The sequence below is a fragment of the Pituophis catenifer genome, unplaced genomic scaffold (assembly GCF_029215685.1).
Source record: "Pituophis catenifer annectens isolate HBS135680 unplaced genomic scaffold, rPitCat1.0.hap2 SCAF_2, whole genome shotgun sequence".
NCBI classification, from domain to species: Eukaryota; Metazoa; Chordata; class Lepidosauria; order Squamata; family Colubridae; genus Pituophis; species Pituophis catenifer.
The window spans coordinates 113,210,376-113,228,918 of record NW_027256882.1 but is presented as its reverse complement, the minus strand read 5'-3'; the positions used below and the strand labels follow the sequence as shown (position 1 = coordinate 113,228,918).

At 38.2% G+C, this 18,543-nt stretch overlaps 2 protein-coding genes across 2 annotated transcripts in view; one reads left to right on the top strand and one right to left on the bottom strand.

The window, feature by feature from the left end:
* Positions 1–2,487: 2,487 nt before the first annotated feature.
* ECHS1 (enoyl-CoA hydratase, short chain 1) lies at positions 2,488–4,048 on the bottom strand. Its single transcript, XM_070937372.1, has one exon. It carries the CDS (start codon positions 4,046–4,048, stop codon positions 3,092–3,094), a length of 957 nt encoding a protein of 318 aa, XP_070793473.1. The 3' UTR covers positions 2,488–3,091.
* Positions 4,049–5,074: 1,026 nt separating this feature from the next.
* The window catches only part of FBXO38 (F-box protein 38), a 36,630-nt gene continuing 23,161 nt past the window's right edge, over positions 5,075–18,543 (top strand). The window contains exons 1-12 of the mRNA XM_070937371.1: positions 5,075–5,124; positions 7,024–7,202; positions 8,099–8,232; positions 9,320–9,483; positions 10,258–10,423; positions 11,068–11,205; positions 11,728–11,865; positions 12,748–12,841; positions 13,881–14,011; positions 15,218–15,388; positions 16,786–16,928; positions 18,106–18,325. Coding sequence (XP_070793472.1) covers positions 7,075–7,202; positions 8,099–8,232; positions 9,320–9,483; positions 10,258–10,423; positions 11,068–11,205; positions 11,728–11,865; positions 12,748–12,841; positions 13,881–14,011; positions 15,218–15,388; positions 16,786–16,928; positions 18,106–18,325 — 1,627 coding nt within the window. The 5' untranslated portion in view covers positions 5,075–5,124; positions 7,024–7,074. The remainder of the gene's footprint in view (positions 5,125–7,023; positions 7,203–8,098; positions 8,233–9,319; positions 9,484–10,257; positions 10,424–11,067; positions 11,206–11,727; positions 11,866–12,747; positions 12,842–13,880; positions 14,012–15,217; positions 15,389–16,785; positions 16,929–18,105; positions 18,326–18,543) is intronic.

Below are 18,543 nucleotides of genomic sequence, written 5' to 3'. Positions count from 1 at the left end.
GTCCTAGTGTGTGATGTTGTGATGCAAATATGGAAGAGAGAAGCTTGCACTGTGATGTCACACATTTAGTCATTTTGGCTTCATCAAGGTTAGGAACAGGCAACTATGAGAAAAAATGCACATATCATTCAAATTGCCCCCGTGTCATATATTGGTAGGTCACAAGTTTCTTTTTGGCAGTTGGCTTTGTATTACACAAAGAGCCTTACTACTACTACTGATATCTTGCATTTGTAACTTTCCCAGGTTTTCTTACATATTCTATGACACAAACAAGCACTAGAAGGGAATAGACTAAAGAAAAAAAAAATATAGGCTTTTTAAAATTCATGCTTAGATGTTTATCACTCAAGATTCAGGATTCTTTCATGCCATTATCTGGGGCCAACATTACCAAAAATAGTATTTTTGTTGACATATATTAAGAAAATTGTTTTCCTCATATCAAAAACTAACATTGGTGTCAGAAAGATTACAGGTTGTAATGTTCTACAGCAGGGGTGTCAAACTGGCGGCCTGAAGGCCAGATGCATCACGCACAGGCCATGCTTACCCTGGCTCCACAAAGGCAAAAAATGTTGCGATACGTCATATGACCCGATTGAGTTTGAGTTGAATTGATACTTGAGTTCTACAGTATGGAAGAAAATGGCCTATTTAAGTTTAGACAACAGTCTGACTTCAGCCTATGCATATGAAGAATGGGAATGTATTATCAGTGGAGAGTCTAACTATATGGTCTGGATAGATTCATGTGAAAGTAAATGGTCTATTTTACTTGGTACCAAGTTGATCAGGGCTTTCGGTTTAAGTTCACCATATTGAGATAAATATACTATATTTTACTAAGAATCCTGATTTCTGGACATTGACCAGTTTTTCTAACTTCCATTGAATAGTTTCACAAGTACAGGCAGTCCTTGACTTACAATAGGTCATTTAGTGACTGTTCAAAGTTACAATAGCACTGAAAAAAAAGACTTATGACTGTTTCTTACACTTACGACCGTTGCAGAATCCTTATGATCATGTGATCAAAATTTGAATGCTTGGCAACTGTCTCATATTTATGGTGGTTACAGCATCCCAGGGTCATGTTATCACTTTTTGTGACCTTCTGGCAAGCAAAGTCAATGGGGAAGCTACATTCATTTAGCAACCGTGTTACTAACTTAACTGACTTACAGTGATTCATTTAACAACTGTGGCAAGAAAGGTCATAAAATGGGGCAAAAGTCACTTAACAAATGTCTCACTTAGCAACAGAAATTTTGGGCTTAATTGTGATTGTGAATTGAGAACTACCTATACATACAATAATGGGATGAAAGACTATAAAACAGCATTAAAAAATACCAAGAAACAGTCAACCAGTATCCCTTCTACAACAGAATTTATACCATCGCCTCTGGAAATCTGAGAAAAAGCCAGGTCTTCATGGCCTTCCAAATATTTGCAGGGTTGCATCTGCTCTAATTTCCAGGGGTACGCTGTTCAGAAAGTGTAGCAATACCCTGAGAAAGGAATCACACCCAGAACAAGCCTTCCCTTCCAGCTCTTCTTGAGTGGGGCAATCCCACTTGAAGTAGCTGTCAGATATCCAGATGTTGTAAGACCCAGGTTGAGATATATTAGGTTTTAAAGGTGACAACTGGCACCTTGAATTGTACCCAAAAAGCTTACTCACAACTCTTGCAGTGCAACTCTTGCAGTAGAGGTGTCATTTAGACAAATCAGGTTGTACTCCTAACTATTGAGGTTGGTCTCTTTGTACCAGATGTAGATTTCAGTGTTCTTCAGGGACAACCCGATATAAAGTGCATTGCAGTGAGTTCTATTGAGAAGTCACCAAGCCATAACTAACTATAGCTGAGCAGGGCCACCCAATCCAGAACCAGATTGCCTTCTGAGACAGAAATGGCCTACACATGGCTTTTTGAACTAAAATACATTACTCAGTGTTACAATTTGGCAGATTATTCCTAAAATTATAGGGCATAAAAGCAATGGCTGATGTTCTAGTCCTGAAATTCAGAGATGGTTCTATTAGCTGTCTTGGGCAAAAAGCTTTTAAGAGCAGCAGTAAAGAGAAATATGATGTTCACTATTGGAGTAAGCAACTCCTCTTTTACCTCAGTTACTCCTGAATATATCCGAATAAAACTATGTGTTAAAAAAAATTAGATGAAGGGCAGTGGGCAAGGGATACAATCTATTTTTAAATAACATCATTTTATTAAGTGTTTATTGCAATTGAGAAATCAGTGGAAGATGTGAGAATACTTTTTTTTTTGCATTTTTCATTAGCTTATACGATAACCTTTACTGAATTTTTTTTTCTGTGAACACACTGTCACACATTAAAAAATAAAATTCTGATGCCCACTCTCAAAAGAAAATAAGCCAAAATGTTGAAAATCCACCTAAGCGAACAGCCTATCCAGGACGGAATGCTTTAACCAAGTTTCCATTGCAATGACACAGCAGTTTTTCGTTTACTGGTTTGTTATTAACACAAGTTTATGAAGCGCTTCCACTGATGCACCAGCATATTCTTGATTAGAACTGACCTTAGCGACTTTTTAACCACATGCAATCACACCAGATGTACCTTACTCTATAGCTTCTATGGGACAGCGGTAGCTAAAGCTCAGATTTATCACCAAATTAAAAGAATCCAGCAGGCACACCAGTAAAGAATCATGGATACATCAATCCATAATTCTAGTGCTAGTAATAGTAATAACTATTCCTTTCACCTCAAATTTTTGCCCATTTTGGATTGGACTTCAATTCAAAAAGCTTCCATTTTTATGCAATCCCAGGCATTCTGCAAAGATCACTTTTAAGGGAAATTGGGATCATTTTATTTTTAATTACCACCTTTCCAAAGAAATTGATTTTTGCACACTATGGTGCCAATAATCAGAGCTGGGACTACTTTCTGGCAAGGAGATAGCTGTCATTTTAGGGTCCAGGGATTGCAAATCAAAGGCCTCTTTTGGCAATATTGTCTTCTATAAATGTAATTGCATTCCTAGCCCACCACCGTCACTACACCCCCCTCCCAAAAGGCTACAGGTGGGAGGAATTAATGGTCTTTAAACTTGGCATCTCTCTTCTCCACAAAGGCATTCATCCCCTCTTTCCGGTCCTCCGTGGCAAAAGTGGCGTGGAAGAGCCTCTTTTCCAGCCGGTTGCCCTCTGCTAAGGTGAGCTCAAAGGCGGCATTGACCGCTTCTTTGGCCATGGCGGCCACCAGCTTGGAGTGGCGGGCGATCTTCTCCCCGCAGCCGATGGCTTCGTCCAGCAGCTTTTCCACCGGGCAGACTTTACTGACGAGGCCGGCCAGCTTGGCTTCTTGGGCTGAGATCCGTTCCCCGGTCAGGACCATCTCCATAGCCAGAGACTTGCCCACCGCTCGGGTCAGCCTCTGCGTCCCGCCGGCACCGGGGATGGTACCCAGCAGGATCTCCGGCTGCCCGAACTGCGCCTTCTCGCCCGCGTAGATGATGTCGCACATCATGGCCAGTTCGCAGCCGCCGCCCAGCGCGTAGCCATTGACGGCGGCGATGACCGGCTTTCGGACGCTGGCCAGGCGGTTCCAATGGGCGAGGAAGTTGCCGCCGTAGCACTCCTGGAAAGTCCGGTGCTGCATCTCTTTGATGTCGGCGCCAGCGGCGAAGGCTTTCTCGCTGCCCGTCAGCACGATGGCGCCCACGCCCGGGTCCCGCTCCAGCGCGTCCAGCGCTTCGCTCAGCTCTTTCATCAGATCGTCGCAAAGCGCGTTCAGGGCCTTCGGGCGGTTCAGCTGGATCACCGCCACTCTCTGCCCGGCTCCCTTCTTCTCCACCAGCAGGTGCTGGAAATGCGCCGTGGCCGCCGCCGAGCCCAGAAAGCGTCGGGGCGGCTGACCGGCCATAGCCAAAGACAGACGGCGAAGCAGCAGCGCGGTGGCCATGCTGGCGAGGGTAGCAAGGACGCAGGGGTTCCAGACCAAAGAGGCCCTCGGAAGCACTTCCGGTTCCCGAGTGATGCGTTCTTCCATATGCGGGGAGAGTTTCACAGGGCATCGCCCACTTGCTCTTCATTGGATGCTCTCACGAAAGGACCCTTGTTGTTGTTGATGGATGAAAGCAGTGGTGAAATCCAACTTTTTTTTACTATCGGTTCTGTGGGCGTGGCTTGGTGGGCGTGACAGGGGAAGGATACTGCAAAATCCCCATTCCCTCCCCACTCCTGGAGGAAGGATATTGCAAAATCTCCATTGCCACCCCACTTTGGGGCCAGCCAGAGGTGGTATTTGCCTGTTCTCCGAACTGCTCAAAATTTCCGCTACCGGTTCTCCAGAACCTGTCAGAACCTGCTGGATTTCACCCCTGGATGAAAGGCATTCTACTAAACCACTGTTCACCTCAATAAAAACAAAAAGAAAAAGCAAACACAATGCATAAATCTCTTTATGTCCAAAAATTCCCTCTGCGGGATTTTTTTTATAAAATGTCCTGACCATTTTTTCCCCAGATCAAACATTTACACTAAGAAACCAGCTGTTGGAGGTTTAAAGGCTCAAGAGTTAAAAAAAAAAAAAGTTATATTAACTTTTTTGATGCAATGCTAACAGTTTCAAGTAAAAGCGAAAAACGAAGATGCAAAGAGCTGCAATATCTATGAGGGGGGGAAAAAAAGACTGGAATTCTCTTTTAAGGCTAGGATAATCAACAAAATTATGGATTTGTCAACGCTTGTGGGGGGGGGGGGAGTGCTCAATTTTCTAACCAGGTTGAAATGAGTGTAATGAGAAGATCCGGTTTAAAGAGCAAAAGGCAGAAAGGCAATGAAGAAAAAAAAAATCCTCCCAGCGACAGCTTTTAGAAATCTCTTTCCCTTCGGACCTAAATTTGGTCTCTCTACGCGTGCCGGAAGTGAGGGTTGCGGAGCCACTCCTCCGCTTCTCTCTCTCTCCCTCCCTCTTCTCTTTGTGGTCTCTCCTGGGGAGGAGGGGCAGAGTTTGCGGAAGTAGTGAGGGATGGACAGGAAGCGGAAGTGTTGTGAGGCAATGGGGTGGGGGTGGGGGGGAAAGCGTCTCCTGAGCTGCTCGGATTAGAGTCTCAATGAGGAAAGGTAGGCGGCCGAGGGAGAGGGTGGGACTTGGTCCCTGAGGGTGCTTTGGGGGAGGGCAGTTGACGGTTGGGCAGTCAGGGCTGTCTCTGCCATTGCTTTCGCGACGGGGGGGGGGGGCGGGTTGTCTTATGGCAGACCGTTTTAGAGGGTGGGGGTCAGCACTGATTTCTGACCTTCCCCCTTTCCGGACAGGCTGGTGTGAGACAACCCAGAGATGTCAATAGAAGGGAGCAGCCCCTGCGGGGATGGGTAAAAAAATAAATAAAAAACGACGCTCTTGAATGACCAGCTTTTTCCCTCCGTGTCTTGTTAGCCTGAGCACCCGCGGCCTACTTATTATCCTATTGAGAAAGGAATTCTCAGCGGTTATTGGGGAGCCCAGGAAGGGCGAAGGGTTGGTGATGGAGTTTTAAAAAAGGAAGGAGGGAAGAGGAAGGGGACCCCCGGCTCTTCTGGAGGAGCAAGGAAGACACTTAACCCCAAATCCTCCCCCCTCCTTACTAACTTGTTTAGGCTTTCACAGCTGGGGTTGAAGGTTGGACTTGGTCTTGCTGTTGTCTTCCAGACTTGACAAGCAGCTCTCTTGTGTTTTCCTCATTCCTATTGCCTTTAAAAAAAAAAAAAAAGGCAAGATGGGGGTCAGCTTTATTATGGTTTCCGTTGTTGTCCCCCCGGCACACCAAATGAGTGTTTTTGTTTTTATTTCTTCCGCTTAAGTTTTTGTAGAATAGTGGAGCTCTTCAAACCCTTGGAATGAACTACAATCTTGGGGGCTCCCACTATAGGGGGATTATAATGCTAGCCAGTTGGATGATGCCAGTTTACAGAATTTTTTGAAATAATGATTTCCTCCCCCCCCCCCTTTAGTACAGTAAAGGATTCTTACAAAACAAGTATTCATAATTGCATGTTGTTACCAAAATACAGTTACTGGCTTCACAGAATAAACTGGAATCCATCTGAGCATAATCTACTCTGTTGTGTGGATTCAGCCCAATTGAAGGGGAAACTAATGAATTTCTTGGATTATGAATAAAAAAAAAACCCTTCGTATATTCTGTAGTATAATTGTTAACGCCTCTGAATAATGCATTTATTTACTGCGTTGAATCTGCGTGATGCAGATGCAAAATCTTGCATACTGATGAACTTGTTATGCAGTATTTGATTTTTAAATTATAGGCTACTTTATGAGAGGCATGGGATGTTATCTGAATTGCACAGTGTACAGTTGTGGGAAGATTGTAAATAGGGAAACTGGTGGGAAATTATATACAAAAAGTCTAATTGCTAACAATTTTTACAAAATTTTTACAATTTTTACAAAAAGTGGCCACTTTCTTTTCTAAATTAATTTTATGGATGTTGACTTAACTATCCTTTGCTAAATTCAGTGAGATTTATTTCTAAGACAGCAGAAGAGTTGGTATGTCTTTTGAAATTTGCTACCGGTTTTAATCCTTCACTACTTATGTTAGCAATTCTCTCTGAATTTGAGATAGGCACCATTGGAATAAATTGTGATTATGACTGAATATGAATGCCTGATATTATTTGTTAAGAACTTAAGTGGAGTCATGCAGGACTAGGCTAATCAAAAAAAAAATTCCTTTGGCTTTGGAACACTAATTGTAATTCTTTACAAACACTAATGATTTTTTCACAACAGATGTGACTTGGGGGTTTCATTTACAAACTGGTTTCTCCTAATCAGAAAGTCCTTACATCCAAATGGAAGATACTGTGCATAGTGGAGAGTATGACACATCTTTCCAGAAGGCTTCTCTTAGTTTTTGAATTGTGTTTTTTAAGCTTTGTACAGATATAAATTTTACATAGACTTTATGTTAATTTAAGTTGCCATTAAAACTGTTCACTTATTTTAATTTTCTCTTTCAGTTCCACTGTCCTTAGAAGTGCAGTACTCTGCAATCTGCAAATACAATCAAAATGGGGCCTAGACGGAAAAACATGAAAATGTATTCCACAAGCCGGGAAAGTCCTGTATGCATCAAAGCTGCTGAGCTGAAAGACTACATGAACCAGCTTTCACATGAAGTGCTTTGCCATATCTTTAGGTAAGAAAACAGATTTTGTTTTAGTTTTAATATCTCCCATCATTCACTTTAATGGTCAGTGATAACAAGCACCTGCCTAATGTTGACATTTAACTGCTTCCATTTAGAGGTTTGGGTAACATTATGCCAATACATCATGTATTACTTTGTGAAACGCTTTGTGTTGCAGAAAAAAAGTATCCTAATCATCCACACATTGCCTAGTGCCACTAGGCATTAGGATATTACTCTTCAGGAGCAAGTAACAATACTCACCATATCCAAAGGCCCTCTGAAAGAGCCAGGTCTTAATGCTTTCTAAAAGTAGAGCCTGCCCTTACCTTTGGGGTTGTGCTGTTCCAGATAGGGAGTGGGGTTTTGAATTGTTTTAAAAGTTTCAAAAGAAGGTTCAGATTACCTCTTTTGGTGTAGTAATGATTTATCATTTCATTGGCCTATGAAATAAAAAAAAATGTTCTACAGAGAGGGTTTTCTCTTTCTCTATTTTGGATGACTATAAGATGCAGGACTCATTTATCAAATATCCTCTTTGGTAACTTACGTTATTGTTTTTTCATTGCCTGACAAATATAGTTCCCAGCTATTCTAAAAATTCAGCCTGGTAATTTTGAAGCCCTGGTGCCATGATTGGATGGCAATATTTACACATGTGATGTCTTTGTCTTTTTAATATTTTAGGATGTGATTCTCCTGAAGGAACAATTGTTACTTGATGATTGAAAAAGAATAAATAAATCAGATGACCTGTTTTATTACAGTTTTGGTTTTATTCTGTTGAATTTATTTCTTGTTGTAGTTGTTAATAAATGTTCTTTAGTATACAAATTGTTCTTTAGTATAATAGTAGAGGAAAGAAACCATCTAAAAATTAATCCCATTTTATTTTCTTCCTGAAGGTATCTTCCCCTGCAGGATATTATGTGCATGGAATGCCTCTCTCGGAAGTTAAAGGAAGCTGTCATCTTGTATCTAAGAGTAGTAAAAGTTGTGGATCTCTGCGCAGGTCGCTGGTGGGAGTATATGCCCACTGGTAAGTGGTGCTGTAAACTTGACAACTTTAATTACATTTTCTGTTTAGCTATAGTATTAAAAAAAAAACCACAGAATTTCCACAAACGTTATGTGTGTATGGGAAAGCTTCCCTGAATAATAAAGAGATAGCAGAAGGTCTTAGTAACATGTATGTATTTTAAGAGAAAACAACTTGATTAGGCAGTCAGCTATGCAGAAGTAGTGAAATAGGGATCTTCTGAAATGGAACTTTAATCTTTAAATTTAATCTTCATCCTGAATAACTGGGGATTTATTCTAGATTGTTATGGAAAGTATCTGAAATTGCCTAATATTTTGCAGGCATTCTGAAAGGTCAGGAAAACTTAGGAAAAGTTACAGATTCAGAAAGGACAAGTGTAGTACTTCCTTTTAAAGTAGGGAATAAGGAAGCCTTGTAGAACAATGAGCCAACTGTCTTTTCTTCCTTTTGAAGGAAAATTTAAAATTGGGAGTACATGAATAATGTATTCAGATGGAAATTAAGCCTCATCTTTCACACACACACACAAATCTAAGATGTGTGATGAAAAAACTAGTCATGATCCATTATATTATATCCTTGCAATTTATACTGATATTGATTGTTTCTTAGTATGATTTGATTGCTTATTGTACCATATGACTGTCACTGGGTGTGGTGCCTTGTGATTCTTGACAAGTGTATCTTGTCTTTTTATGTACACTGAGAGCGTATGCACCAAAGATAAATTCCTTGTGTGTCCAATCACACTTGGCCAATAAAGAATTCTATTCTATTTTATAACATAGATCTCTGATACCACTTACCAAACTATACTTTGGGGAATTAAATATTTATTTGATTAAATATATATTTAACACCTTCCATTTGTAAACAATTATTTCAGTTATGTTATCTTCTTGCATATAGTTCAGTTTTTCCTCAATACTAGTAGCATCTTTCTGCAGTATTGTCTTTGAATTCTAAAATTACAAAAGAGTATGCCAAAATGGAAATGGTAGTGCATATACGATAAAATTACTTGTCTTTGTGCATCTACATACAGTTTTTAATTTAAAAAATGAAATACGGATTGTTTGTGTAGGATTCACAGATTCCAGCTTCCTAACCTTACTGAAGAAAATGCCAGACATTGAGCAGCTATATGGCCTTCATCCCAGGCACCTTGACAGACGTAGGGTTCGGGGTTATGAAGCCTTCAGCATTCCCGGGGTACTAGAAGCTTTGCAGGCTTGCCCAAATCTCTTGGTATGTGTTCAAAACATAAATATGTAATTTCATTTGACAGCTGTCATTTTGGATAAGAATTAGGGGGACAAATATAGAAGATATTGGAGACAATTTGGAAGGACAGATGGGTTTGCATTTTATGGATCAAATTTATGCCCTTGAATCTGGATTTCATTATCGCGTCTGAAGCAACTGTAATTAAAATCTCACATGCAGTTTTCTGTTTCAATTAAATCTGGAAGTTTAAAATGCAATCTGTTATTATAAGAAGTCAGCAATCTATGAATGAAACATAGCATAGAAAGAACAGTGTATTACATAAAATCACATGATATATACACTGATTATGTTGGCTTTGTGTATAGTTTAGTTGCAGAGTGAGGAAAAATAATTTGGCAATGGAGTTGCAAAAATTGACAACTTTAATGTAACTAGCTATGATGTATCAACATGTGGTTTATTAAAATAGTCCTGGAGGATATAGTTTTATATAACAGTCTGAAGAGTTGTTTTATGGATACTTAAATGATAATTTTATTGGTTGCTATGCTATGGGTTCTTAGAAAGGCAGGCTATAAATTTTAGCAAAGAGATTTAGATCTGCTATTTTTAATTCATATATTATATGCAACTAATGTACAACAAATAATTATCAGTGTACTTGGCTTAATAAATACTAATATAGAATTATTCATAAGTTGGCAATATTCAGGTAATACAAATAAGATAAATACTGTTTTTGCTATGATGATGCTTGACTGTTTATTCTGGATTTTTTCCCATACTACTTAGGGTGTTGAGACTTCCCATTTGGAACTAGTAGAAGCCATTTGGACATACATGCCCCAGGTTCACATCCTAGGGAAGTTTCGTAATCGTAATGGTGCCTTCCCAATTCCACCTGAAAATAAATTGAAAATACCAATAGGAGCTAAAATTCAGACTTTGCACTTAGTAGGTAAGAATTACGTATTTTTGATATTAAGCTAAGCATTTTGAAAAGCTATGAAATCAGAACATATTGTGAATAGATTTGTTATTTTTCTCAATAGTAGAATGGTTGCTATTCATATTAATAGATAAAACAGATTTTTTTCAACATTGTAAAGTACATGCTCACTATCAACATTGTATTACTAGATTAATACTACAGGTAGTCCAAAACTTACAATAGCTCATTTAACAACAGTTCAAAGTTATGATGAAAAAAGTCACTTACAGCCAATCCTTGAAGTTATGACTGTCACATTGCCTTCACGGTGATATGATCACAATTCAGATACTTGGCAACAAGCTCACATTTATGAAGGTTGCAGCACGTTGTAGTCACATGATTGCAATTTGCAACCTTGTCAGCCTGCTTCCGACAAGCAAAAGTAAATTGGGAAGTCTGATTCACTTAACAACCATGTGGTTTCCTTAATGACCATGGTAAAAATAGTCATAAAAATTGAATCTGGTGATACGATGACTGAAGTTCCGTTACCAGTTGTAAGTTGTGAACTACCTGTTGACTGACAAATCAAACCATTTATATTTGCAGTGTTTCTCTGTGAAATGTCTGGTTTTGACCATAGCTTGCTGCTCTGTGTATTTTTTTAGGAGTTAATGTCCCTGACATTCCTTGTATTCCAATGCTGAGGCATCTATACCTGAAGTGGGTGAGGCTCACCAAACCACAACCTTTTAAGGATTTCCTTTGCATCAGCTTACGCACTTTTGTCATGAGAAATTGTGCAGGTAAAAGCCGTCTTGCTGTTTCAAACATTATGTAGGTTAAAATATTACAATTTCTTAAACATTTCAAGCATTTGTAAAGAAATGGATTATTAATTATTAGTATGTAATGTCAATATGCTCCAAATCTGATTAATACTGATTCAGTTGTTAAAATTGCTGTTCCTTGTTCACAGTTTGAAAACTGTGAACAGTTTGAAGTAATTTTTTTCTGATAAGTTGTGTCAGCTGCCTTCTCCTGTATGACACAAGATTTAGTTACATCATTTGGAGGTAAAACGGGGAAATTTTATCCCATATATCAAAAATAATCTACCATAACTTTGCAGAATTACAGGAATGTAGGCAAACTATTTTTGTATCTATACATTTTCTGCTTTTACATTCTTTACTGAGAAAGTAACAGTTTTGTCACATAAATGGAAATGCTTGAAATCCTATTAAAAGAGAAAGTATATGCTAACATTTCTCTGCTTCTGTTTAGCTGCCTCTGAACGTGAATTACAATTTTTCTTTCTTCTATAGGACCCACAAACTCATTGAAGTATGTTCCCCTGGTCACTGGCTTAGCTTCTGCTCGAAATTTGGAACATCTGGAATTGGTTCGAGTTCCTTTTCTTGGAGGTCTTATTCAGCATGTTGTAGAAGACAGTTGGAGATCTGGTATGTAAATTCTTTGGAATTAAGAACAATTCTTACTTTCCATGATTTCTTCATCTTTTCCTTTATAAAAATTAATATTGCTAATATCTTCAGATCTTCAGATATGGGTTGCTTTTAGTATAAAAAAATACTAGGTACATCTGACTATAGAGAATTCTTATATTTGAAATTTAAGGAGTTAATACTTCCCCTTGGGCTTCTCAATGGATAAAATGTTCTCTTGGTGAACATGTGTTTGTGAGAGGTTCGAATTTGGCTGCAGTTCCTGAACTTGCAAACTGTTGAAATAGAGAAAGTTGGCTAACAATAAAGCAACATATCGTATTTATGTTGTTGGAGAATAGTGCAGCTGTGGGGACTGAAGAGGTTATGGAGGACAACAGTAGAAATAAGTCCCCCCACCCCCAAGGTTTTCTTAGTGTGCATGTTCTTTATTCTCTTTAATCTAGGGGTATGATTTCGCTTTGGACTAACCCTGTGATCCTGGAGTGTGAATCAATGTTAGAAAAATTGTTCAATATATTAGAAAAAAAGTTTCAGACTGGTATGCAGATATTGCAGTGAAGGATGTGTACTGATATTGTTTGACATACAGGGGAAAAAAGTATGTATTTGTCAATATTTGACTGTTGAATTTATTTTTTCAGGAATAATTCCAAGTGTTTCATATATTCCAAAGCCACATCTTTTCCAGTACTGAGATTATTATCTGTTAACTAATAGTAGTCATATACTATAGTATATTTAAATGAAGTATTTTACTTCATTTAAAGAAGAAATGAAAAGTTTGGGTTTTCAATTTTGCTTCCAACATTTCTTCTATGATTATTGCTCCTGAAACACAATGAAAATTATTACTTTTTTATTTTTTTGGATTTTCAGGGGGCTTCAGAAATTTGCACACTATAGTTTTAGGAGCTTGCAAGAATGCTTTGGAAGTTGATCTTGGCTACCTCATCATAACTGCTGCACGAAGGTAATTACCATATTTTTCGGAGTATGAGACTCTCCAGAGTATAAGACACACATTAGTTTTTGGAGAGGAAAACAAAACAAAAAAAATTCTGCCTCTGCTTACCAGCATCCTTCGTTATTCCTCTGGCTAGCGTCCTAACAGCAAACAGCCTGGTCAACTCCAGCACATTATCACAGCCTGATTCAGCAGCTGATTGGCGGTTGGATCAGCCTCCTGGAATACCGCCAATCGGCTGTTCCAGGCTGCAGGGATCGCCACAACCCATCAGCACCTCTGCGTGTTGCATTTTTGGCCTCCGCGTGTCGCGTTTTCGGCCTCCGCGTGTTCCACTTAAGGCCCGTTCCAGGCAGCGGGGATCACCGCCAATCCCCACCACCTAGAACCAGCCGAAACCGTGATGCGCAGAGGCCAAAGATGTGACACGCAGAGGCAGCAATCGGTAACGATGGACTATGGTAATCCCCGCAGTCTGGAACGGGCCTTAAATGGGGCATGCGGAGGCCGAAAACGTGACGCATTGAGGCCAAAAATGGCTGGTGGGTGGGGGCTGGCAGGTGGGTGGGATTTTGGCAACATTCTCTGTATAAGACATACAGATATTTCCACCCACTTTTTTTGGGGGGGGGAGTGTGTCTTATACTCCAAAAAATACGGAAAGTTGTTGGCTGTTGTTTCCTTGTACTGCCAGCTCTTAGGTACCTGATAAGCTGGTGAGTAAATCAGCACTTCTGTTGACTGAGAAGAGGCTGTTTCCTAGGCTTCAATCATTACCATAATTATTATTCTGTTTACCATTGCCATTTACCAATTACCATTCATGCGGTTTTGTTTATGCTTTCTTAAATACGGTGTATTGCTTTTTTGCCATGGTTTGTTTTCTATTTACTTAATTCATGTAATATATATCATAATAGATGTTACCAAGAAATAATACTGATGTAATAAAAGTGTTCTGTTGTTGCTTTGCTTTGATCAAGGTTCTAATATCAATGGACTCATGTTAACATTTACTTCTTTCTTTGGTTTTCATTTATTTCAGGTTGCATGAAGTACGAATTCAGCCTTCCCTAACCAAAGATGGAGTATTCTCTGCTCTAAAAATGGCAGAATTGGAATTTCCCCAGTTTGAAACACTACATCTTGGATACGTTGATGAGTTTTTGTTACAGTGTATGAAATCCTTCACTCTTTCTGTTGGTTATCTATCAGCAGCTAGGGTAGATCTGGATTTTATTATTTGCCTAAAAGGAGTACAAATGTTAAGATACGTTCTTGTGTAATCTAGAGGCAACCGTAAAGTCTTGGTTGCTCATCAAACTTGCTTGGGACTTAGAGAAGGAATCTTGATTATAATAGTATGTATACATGGCCTGGACAGCATTTCATTTCTTGAGATTAGCTGCAGAAAATTCTCTGTACATCATTGGGAATTTCTCTTTTGGGAATTAAACCTTGATCTGATGAGACCATAGAATGAGATAATGTGCATAGGTCTTATTACAAAAAAAATATTGGAAGTTCTCATTTCCTGAAGGTTTAATCAAGCGTTTGCAAAGGGAATAACCAAAGTTTATACTGGTGGGTCTTTTTAGCAATAACATATGGTAAAGCAGGCCTGCACAATTTGCAAAGGACCAACAACCAGATTGATTTCTTAAAAATAAACATGGATCACAAAGGAATAACTAGTGGGCCAGTTAGCTCTTTGACAGCTAACAGCAAAATGGCAGCCGCAAAGCTGGCAGTGTCCATGAAATCTAGAGGTACTGTTGTGCCTTTTGAGATGGACATGGATGTAAAAACTAGCTGGAAGCTGTAGATCCTATAGGCGGTAACATTTGGTAGCAGTCAGCTAATTACTTTTTGAAAATGTGTGGCTTGCAGGCTATACATTATGCAGGCCTGTGGACATAGCTCTATTCCTTTGTGTATGCCAGGAGAGTAAGGAAATAACAAATTTGCTAAAGGTTTTTTCACAGAAACTTTGTATCTGTATCTGTAATGGGATATTGATGTTTCATCTTACTGATTTTGTATATCTCAACTTTGCAGCCCATTCTGTCATAGTCTTTAACATTAATAGAATAATTAATTATGCCAAACTTGATTGTTGTTGAGTGTCTTTTAAAACAGAAATAAAGTAGGGGCTCGGTAGAATTTAACCTTAGCACAGTTTGTTAAGTTAGCTCTTACAGATCAGTCCTTAAGTTTGTGACTATTAGAAAATATGTTGTTGTTGTTTTTTTGTTTTGCTATTATATTTTTCTAAGACCAAGGGATGAATAGTTAATATAGCTGTGGCCAGTATTCAGACTGCATTGCCATATAAAGTCATAGAAAAAAAAAATGGCTCTTTTTTCCTTTCTCTGTATCTAGGTAAAATGATCAATGCAGATCTGGTGAAATATGGATTAGCTGATGTGGTTGAAAATCCAGGCATTATCACAGATATAGGAATGAAAGCAGTAAATGAAGTCTTCTCTTCAATTAAATATCTTGTCATATACAACTGTCCTCATTTACATAATCCAAGTAGCTGGATCACAGGTATTGTACTCACTAACATCTTCTAAAATCCCTCAATATATTTCATATATCCTCTTCTTAAATAAATGGATTATTTTTAATAATTGTTTTTGTTGTGTATATGACAAGTTTGAGGTCTGTATGTTTTCATCATGTCAGCCTATATGACTGATCTAAAAATATCACTTTATTTTAATTTGTATAGTTCTGAAAGGAAGCACTGCTGTTCCATTTTTTACTGAATGATGAATACTGTCAGAACATTAGCATTGTTGGCTTATGATACAAATAACAAAAATGGAACAATGCAATATGATAAATAAGTCAAAAATTAAAACCATAAAATCAACTATTAGGGGGAAGAGCAAATGAACCATAGTAGTAGTAATGAATACTAATGTAATTATTATTTGTATGAGGTCATTGTCATTTTATATTGGATATATATTGTAAAATACATAAGCAAATATTTTTTAAAATATCAGAGAAGTAGTTCCACACAGTCCTCATAATGGTTCCATAGTTTTTTTAAAAAACTCTTTTACACTAAATTATCTTCAGCTATCTGTAGACCTATTGTAATCATAAGAAAGGGATCTTCCACAGAACATAAAGAGCAAGTAAGCTTAGGTGGAAGTATTGAAAGTGGCAGCTCCTCAAATAATTTGGTCTTAGATTATTTAGGGGATTATAAACTAATAATATACTGAGTGTAACTCAGTATTTAATTGGTATTCAGTGCATATGTAAACCAAGAAGAGTGTTATTGAGCACTCTAGTTCCTAAATATTAGTTGTAGTTTCAAAAGCACTCAAGAATAGTCTCATATAAAATATATTTTAATAAAGTATGTCAACTCATTTTATGGAAAGTTACTATATAAACCTGCCTGGACCATGAACCCCTGATTACAAAGCTAAGAGGGTGTTAAATGCATTATTTGAACATTAAATTCATAAAGAGAGGAAACTTCTATTTATGAAATGAAAGCTGTGCTAATGGAAGGAATTATTTCATTGAAACCTATAGATTGTACACTCATTGTGATCAGTCACAAAAAAATCTTCATTTTCAATGCTCCCACTCTAAGCTTCTGAAATAATTAGTATTAGTTTCCAAGATGTTTGATTTGTTATTTTTCTGTGTTTCACCTGTACTGTAACAAAGGGAATATATTTTAAGTTTGAGAGGGGTGAGGGTTTTTTTTAGTCTTAATAATATTTATTATTCTGTGTAACTAGCCACCTGTGAAAATGGAGGCTTTCAGAAAAATAGATTAATTAGAATAACTGGGAATCCTCTTTGATAGCAGTGAAGAAGGAAACCCAAATTGATGTGGTCAAAGAGGAGTAATTATTTATTCAAACTTGGAAAGGGCATTTAGGAAAATGTGATAAGCCCATTTGTTTTTTCTGTAGATCATTCAAGATGGACTCGGCTTTTTGATCTCACTCTGGTGAGATGCCATGCAATAAAACTAGACTCTTTTAGTCAGTTTATTGAATTACTACCAAGCCTGGAGTTTATCTCTCTGGACCAGATGTTTCGGGAACCACCCAAGGTAATCATAAAAAAATAATAAGTTTTGAAGTGTGCACCAAACCCACTATATTAAGCTTCTACTGAGTGCTTTTAAATAGATAACATTTCATCTGGTTAATGTATGGAATTAAAATCCTATGCAGGTAATCATCTGCTCACACAAAGGGTAAGCCTGAGTTGAAAACATGAGCCTTCCATAAGCTTCATCGTAATTTTCCTGTGTTTTCCTGCATCCTGTTTTTTGGTAGTTTTTCATGCAATAGAAATGGTAATTTGAAAGAAAATCTTCAAAGCAGCAAGGATGGTCAGAATCTGGGAACAGGACTTGTGTGCACTCCACATCTCAAGTCAGATTAATTCTGCATAATGATAAAACATAAAGTGTTGAAAACTAGTTCACTATTGCAAGTTACAATAGAAGTATGAAGCAAGAGGCCAATTATAAAAATACAGGTAATCCTCGAGGTATGACAGATCATTTAATGACTGTTCAGAGTTACAGCAACCCCCCCCCCCCAAAATAAAGCTATATACCACCCTGTTTCAAAGTTAAGAATTCTACAGAATGAAGAATGACTTGAGTGGGTTCTGTAAAATTCTTATTTTTGCGAGGTGCCTTAGAACGCCCATCTATCAATTTCCCACACATATACAAACACAAATTTCCTGCACTTCCAGGTCCCTAAAGGCATTGGACACACCAGATAGTCCTCTTCAAGGGCCCTTAGAACCCCTCACTTACCTTCTGAAGATCTGCAAAACTCAGGCTGGGAAGGAGTGGGCCACATGTTGTGAACCAATACTGGACGAAATAGCTTCATTGTCAGCAGAGCCAGGTCAGGTTACAATACTCAGGCTTTTCTATCTAGCATGAGGAGGAAACGTTTGTGCTTTGCGGAGTAACTTGGCAAAGAAACTTCAAAGAAGCTGCTTTGGCACTTTTCTTAATACGAAAAAGTATTATTTATCCTCATATTAAGCCAATAACTTACAAAGATAAAAGAGCAGTGTTTATACAGCCTATCATCAAGAAGGGTTTACTGCCATTTCAGAAGTATTCAGTCTTCTCTGAAGAAGAGCACTGAAGTATCTATGAAGGGTCAGAAACAGTCACTTTGTGTTCAAATGTCAGTTTTCTGTAATCTTGTGATCTTTGATTAATTCTGTCCTGTCAGTAATCCTTTAATGTATTTCAGGGATGTGCTCGTGTAGGTCTGAGTGCAGGTACAGGAATTGGAGTTTCCTCTGCTTTGGTGAGCAACCAGAACTCCAACAATGAAAACGACAACAATAATAATCACCAGAACAATAATGCCAATATTCACCATAATAACCACCAGCAAGCAAATGATCAAAATGAAGAGAATGAATTGCGACAGGAGGAACAGATGGAGGAACAGCAGAATGCAGCAGATGGTAAGTTTTATTAATAATTTTTAATAATTTTTTAATAATGCGATTGAGTGTCTATATATGGTATACAGGCCACAAACAAGGAGAAAAGTATCGTCCTCTCCTTCCAGAGAAGTTTCACATCTTTCCTTTTCTTCACTTTTAACTTAATTCCTATTACTAAACTAATTTTTTATGCTCTGCCTTTTTTCTCCATTCGGTCATGCCCAATTTTCAGAGAC

Coding starts and splice junctions, on each gene's coding strand:
- ECHS1 (XM_070937372.1), bottom strand. CDS start 4,048: ATGGAAGAACGCATCACTCGGGAACCGGAAGTGCTTCCGAGGGCCTCT.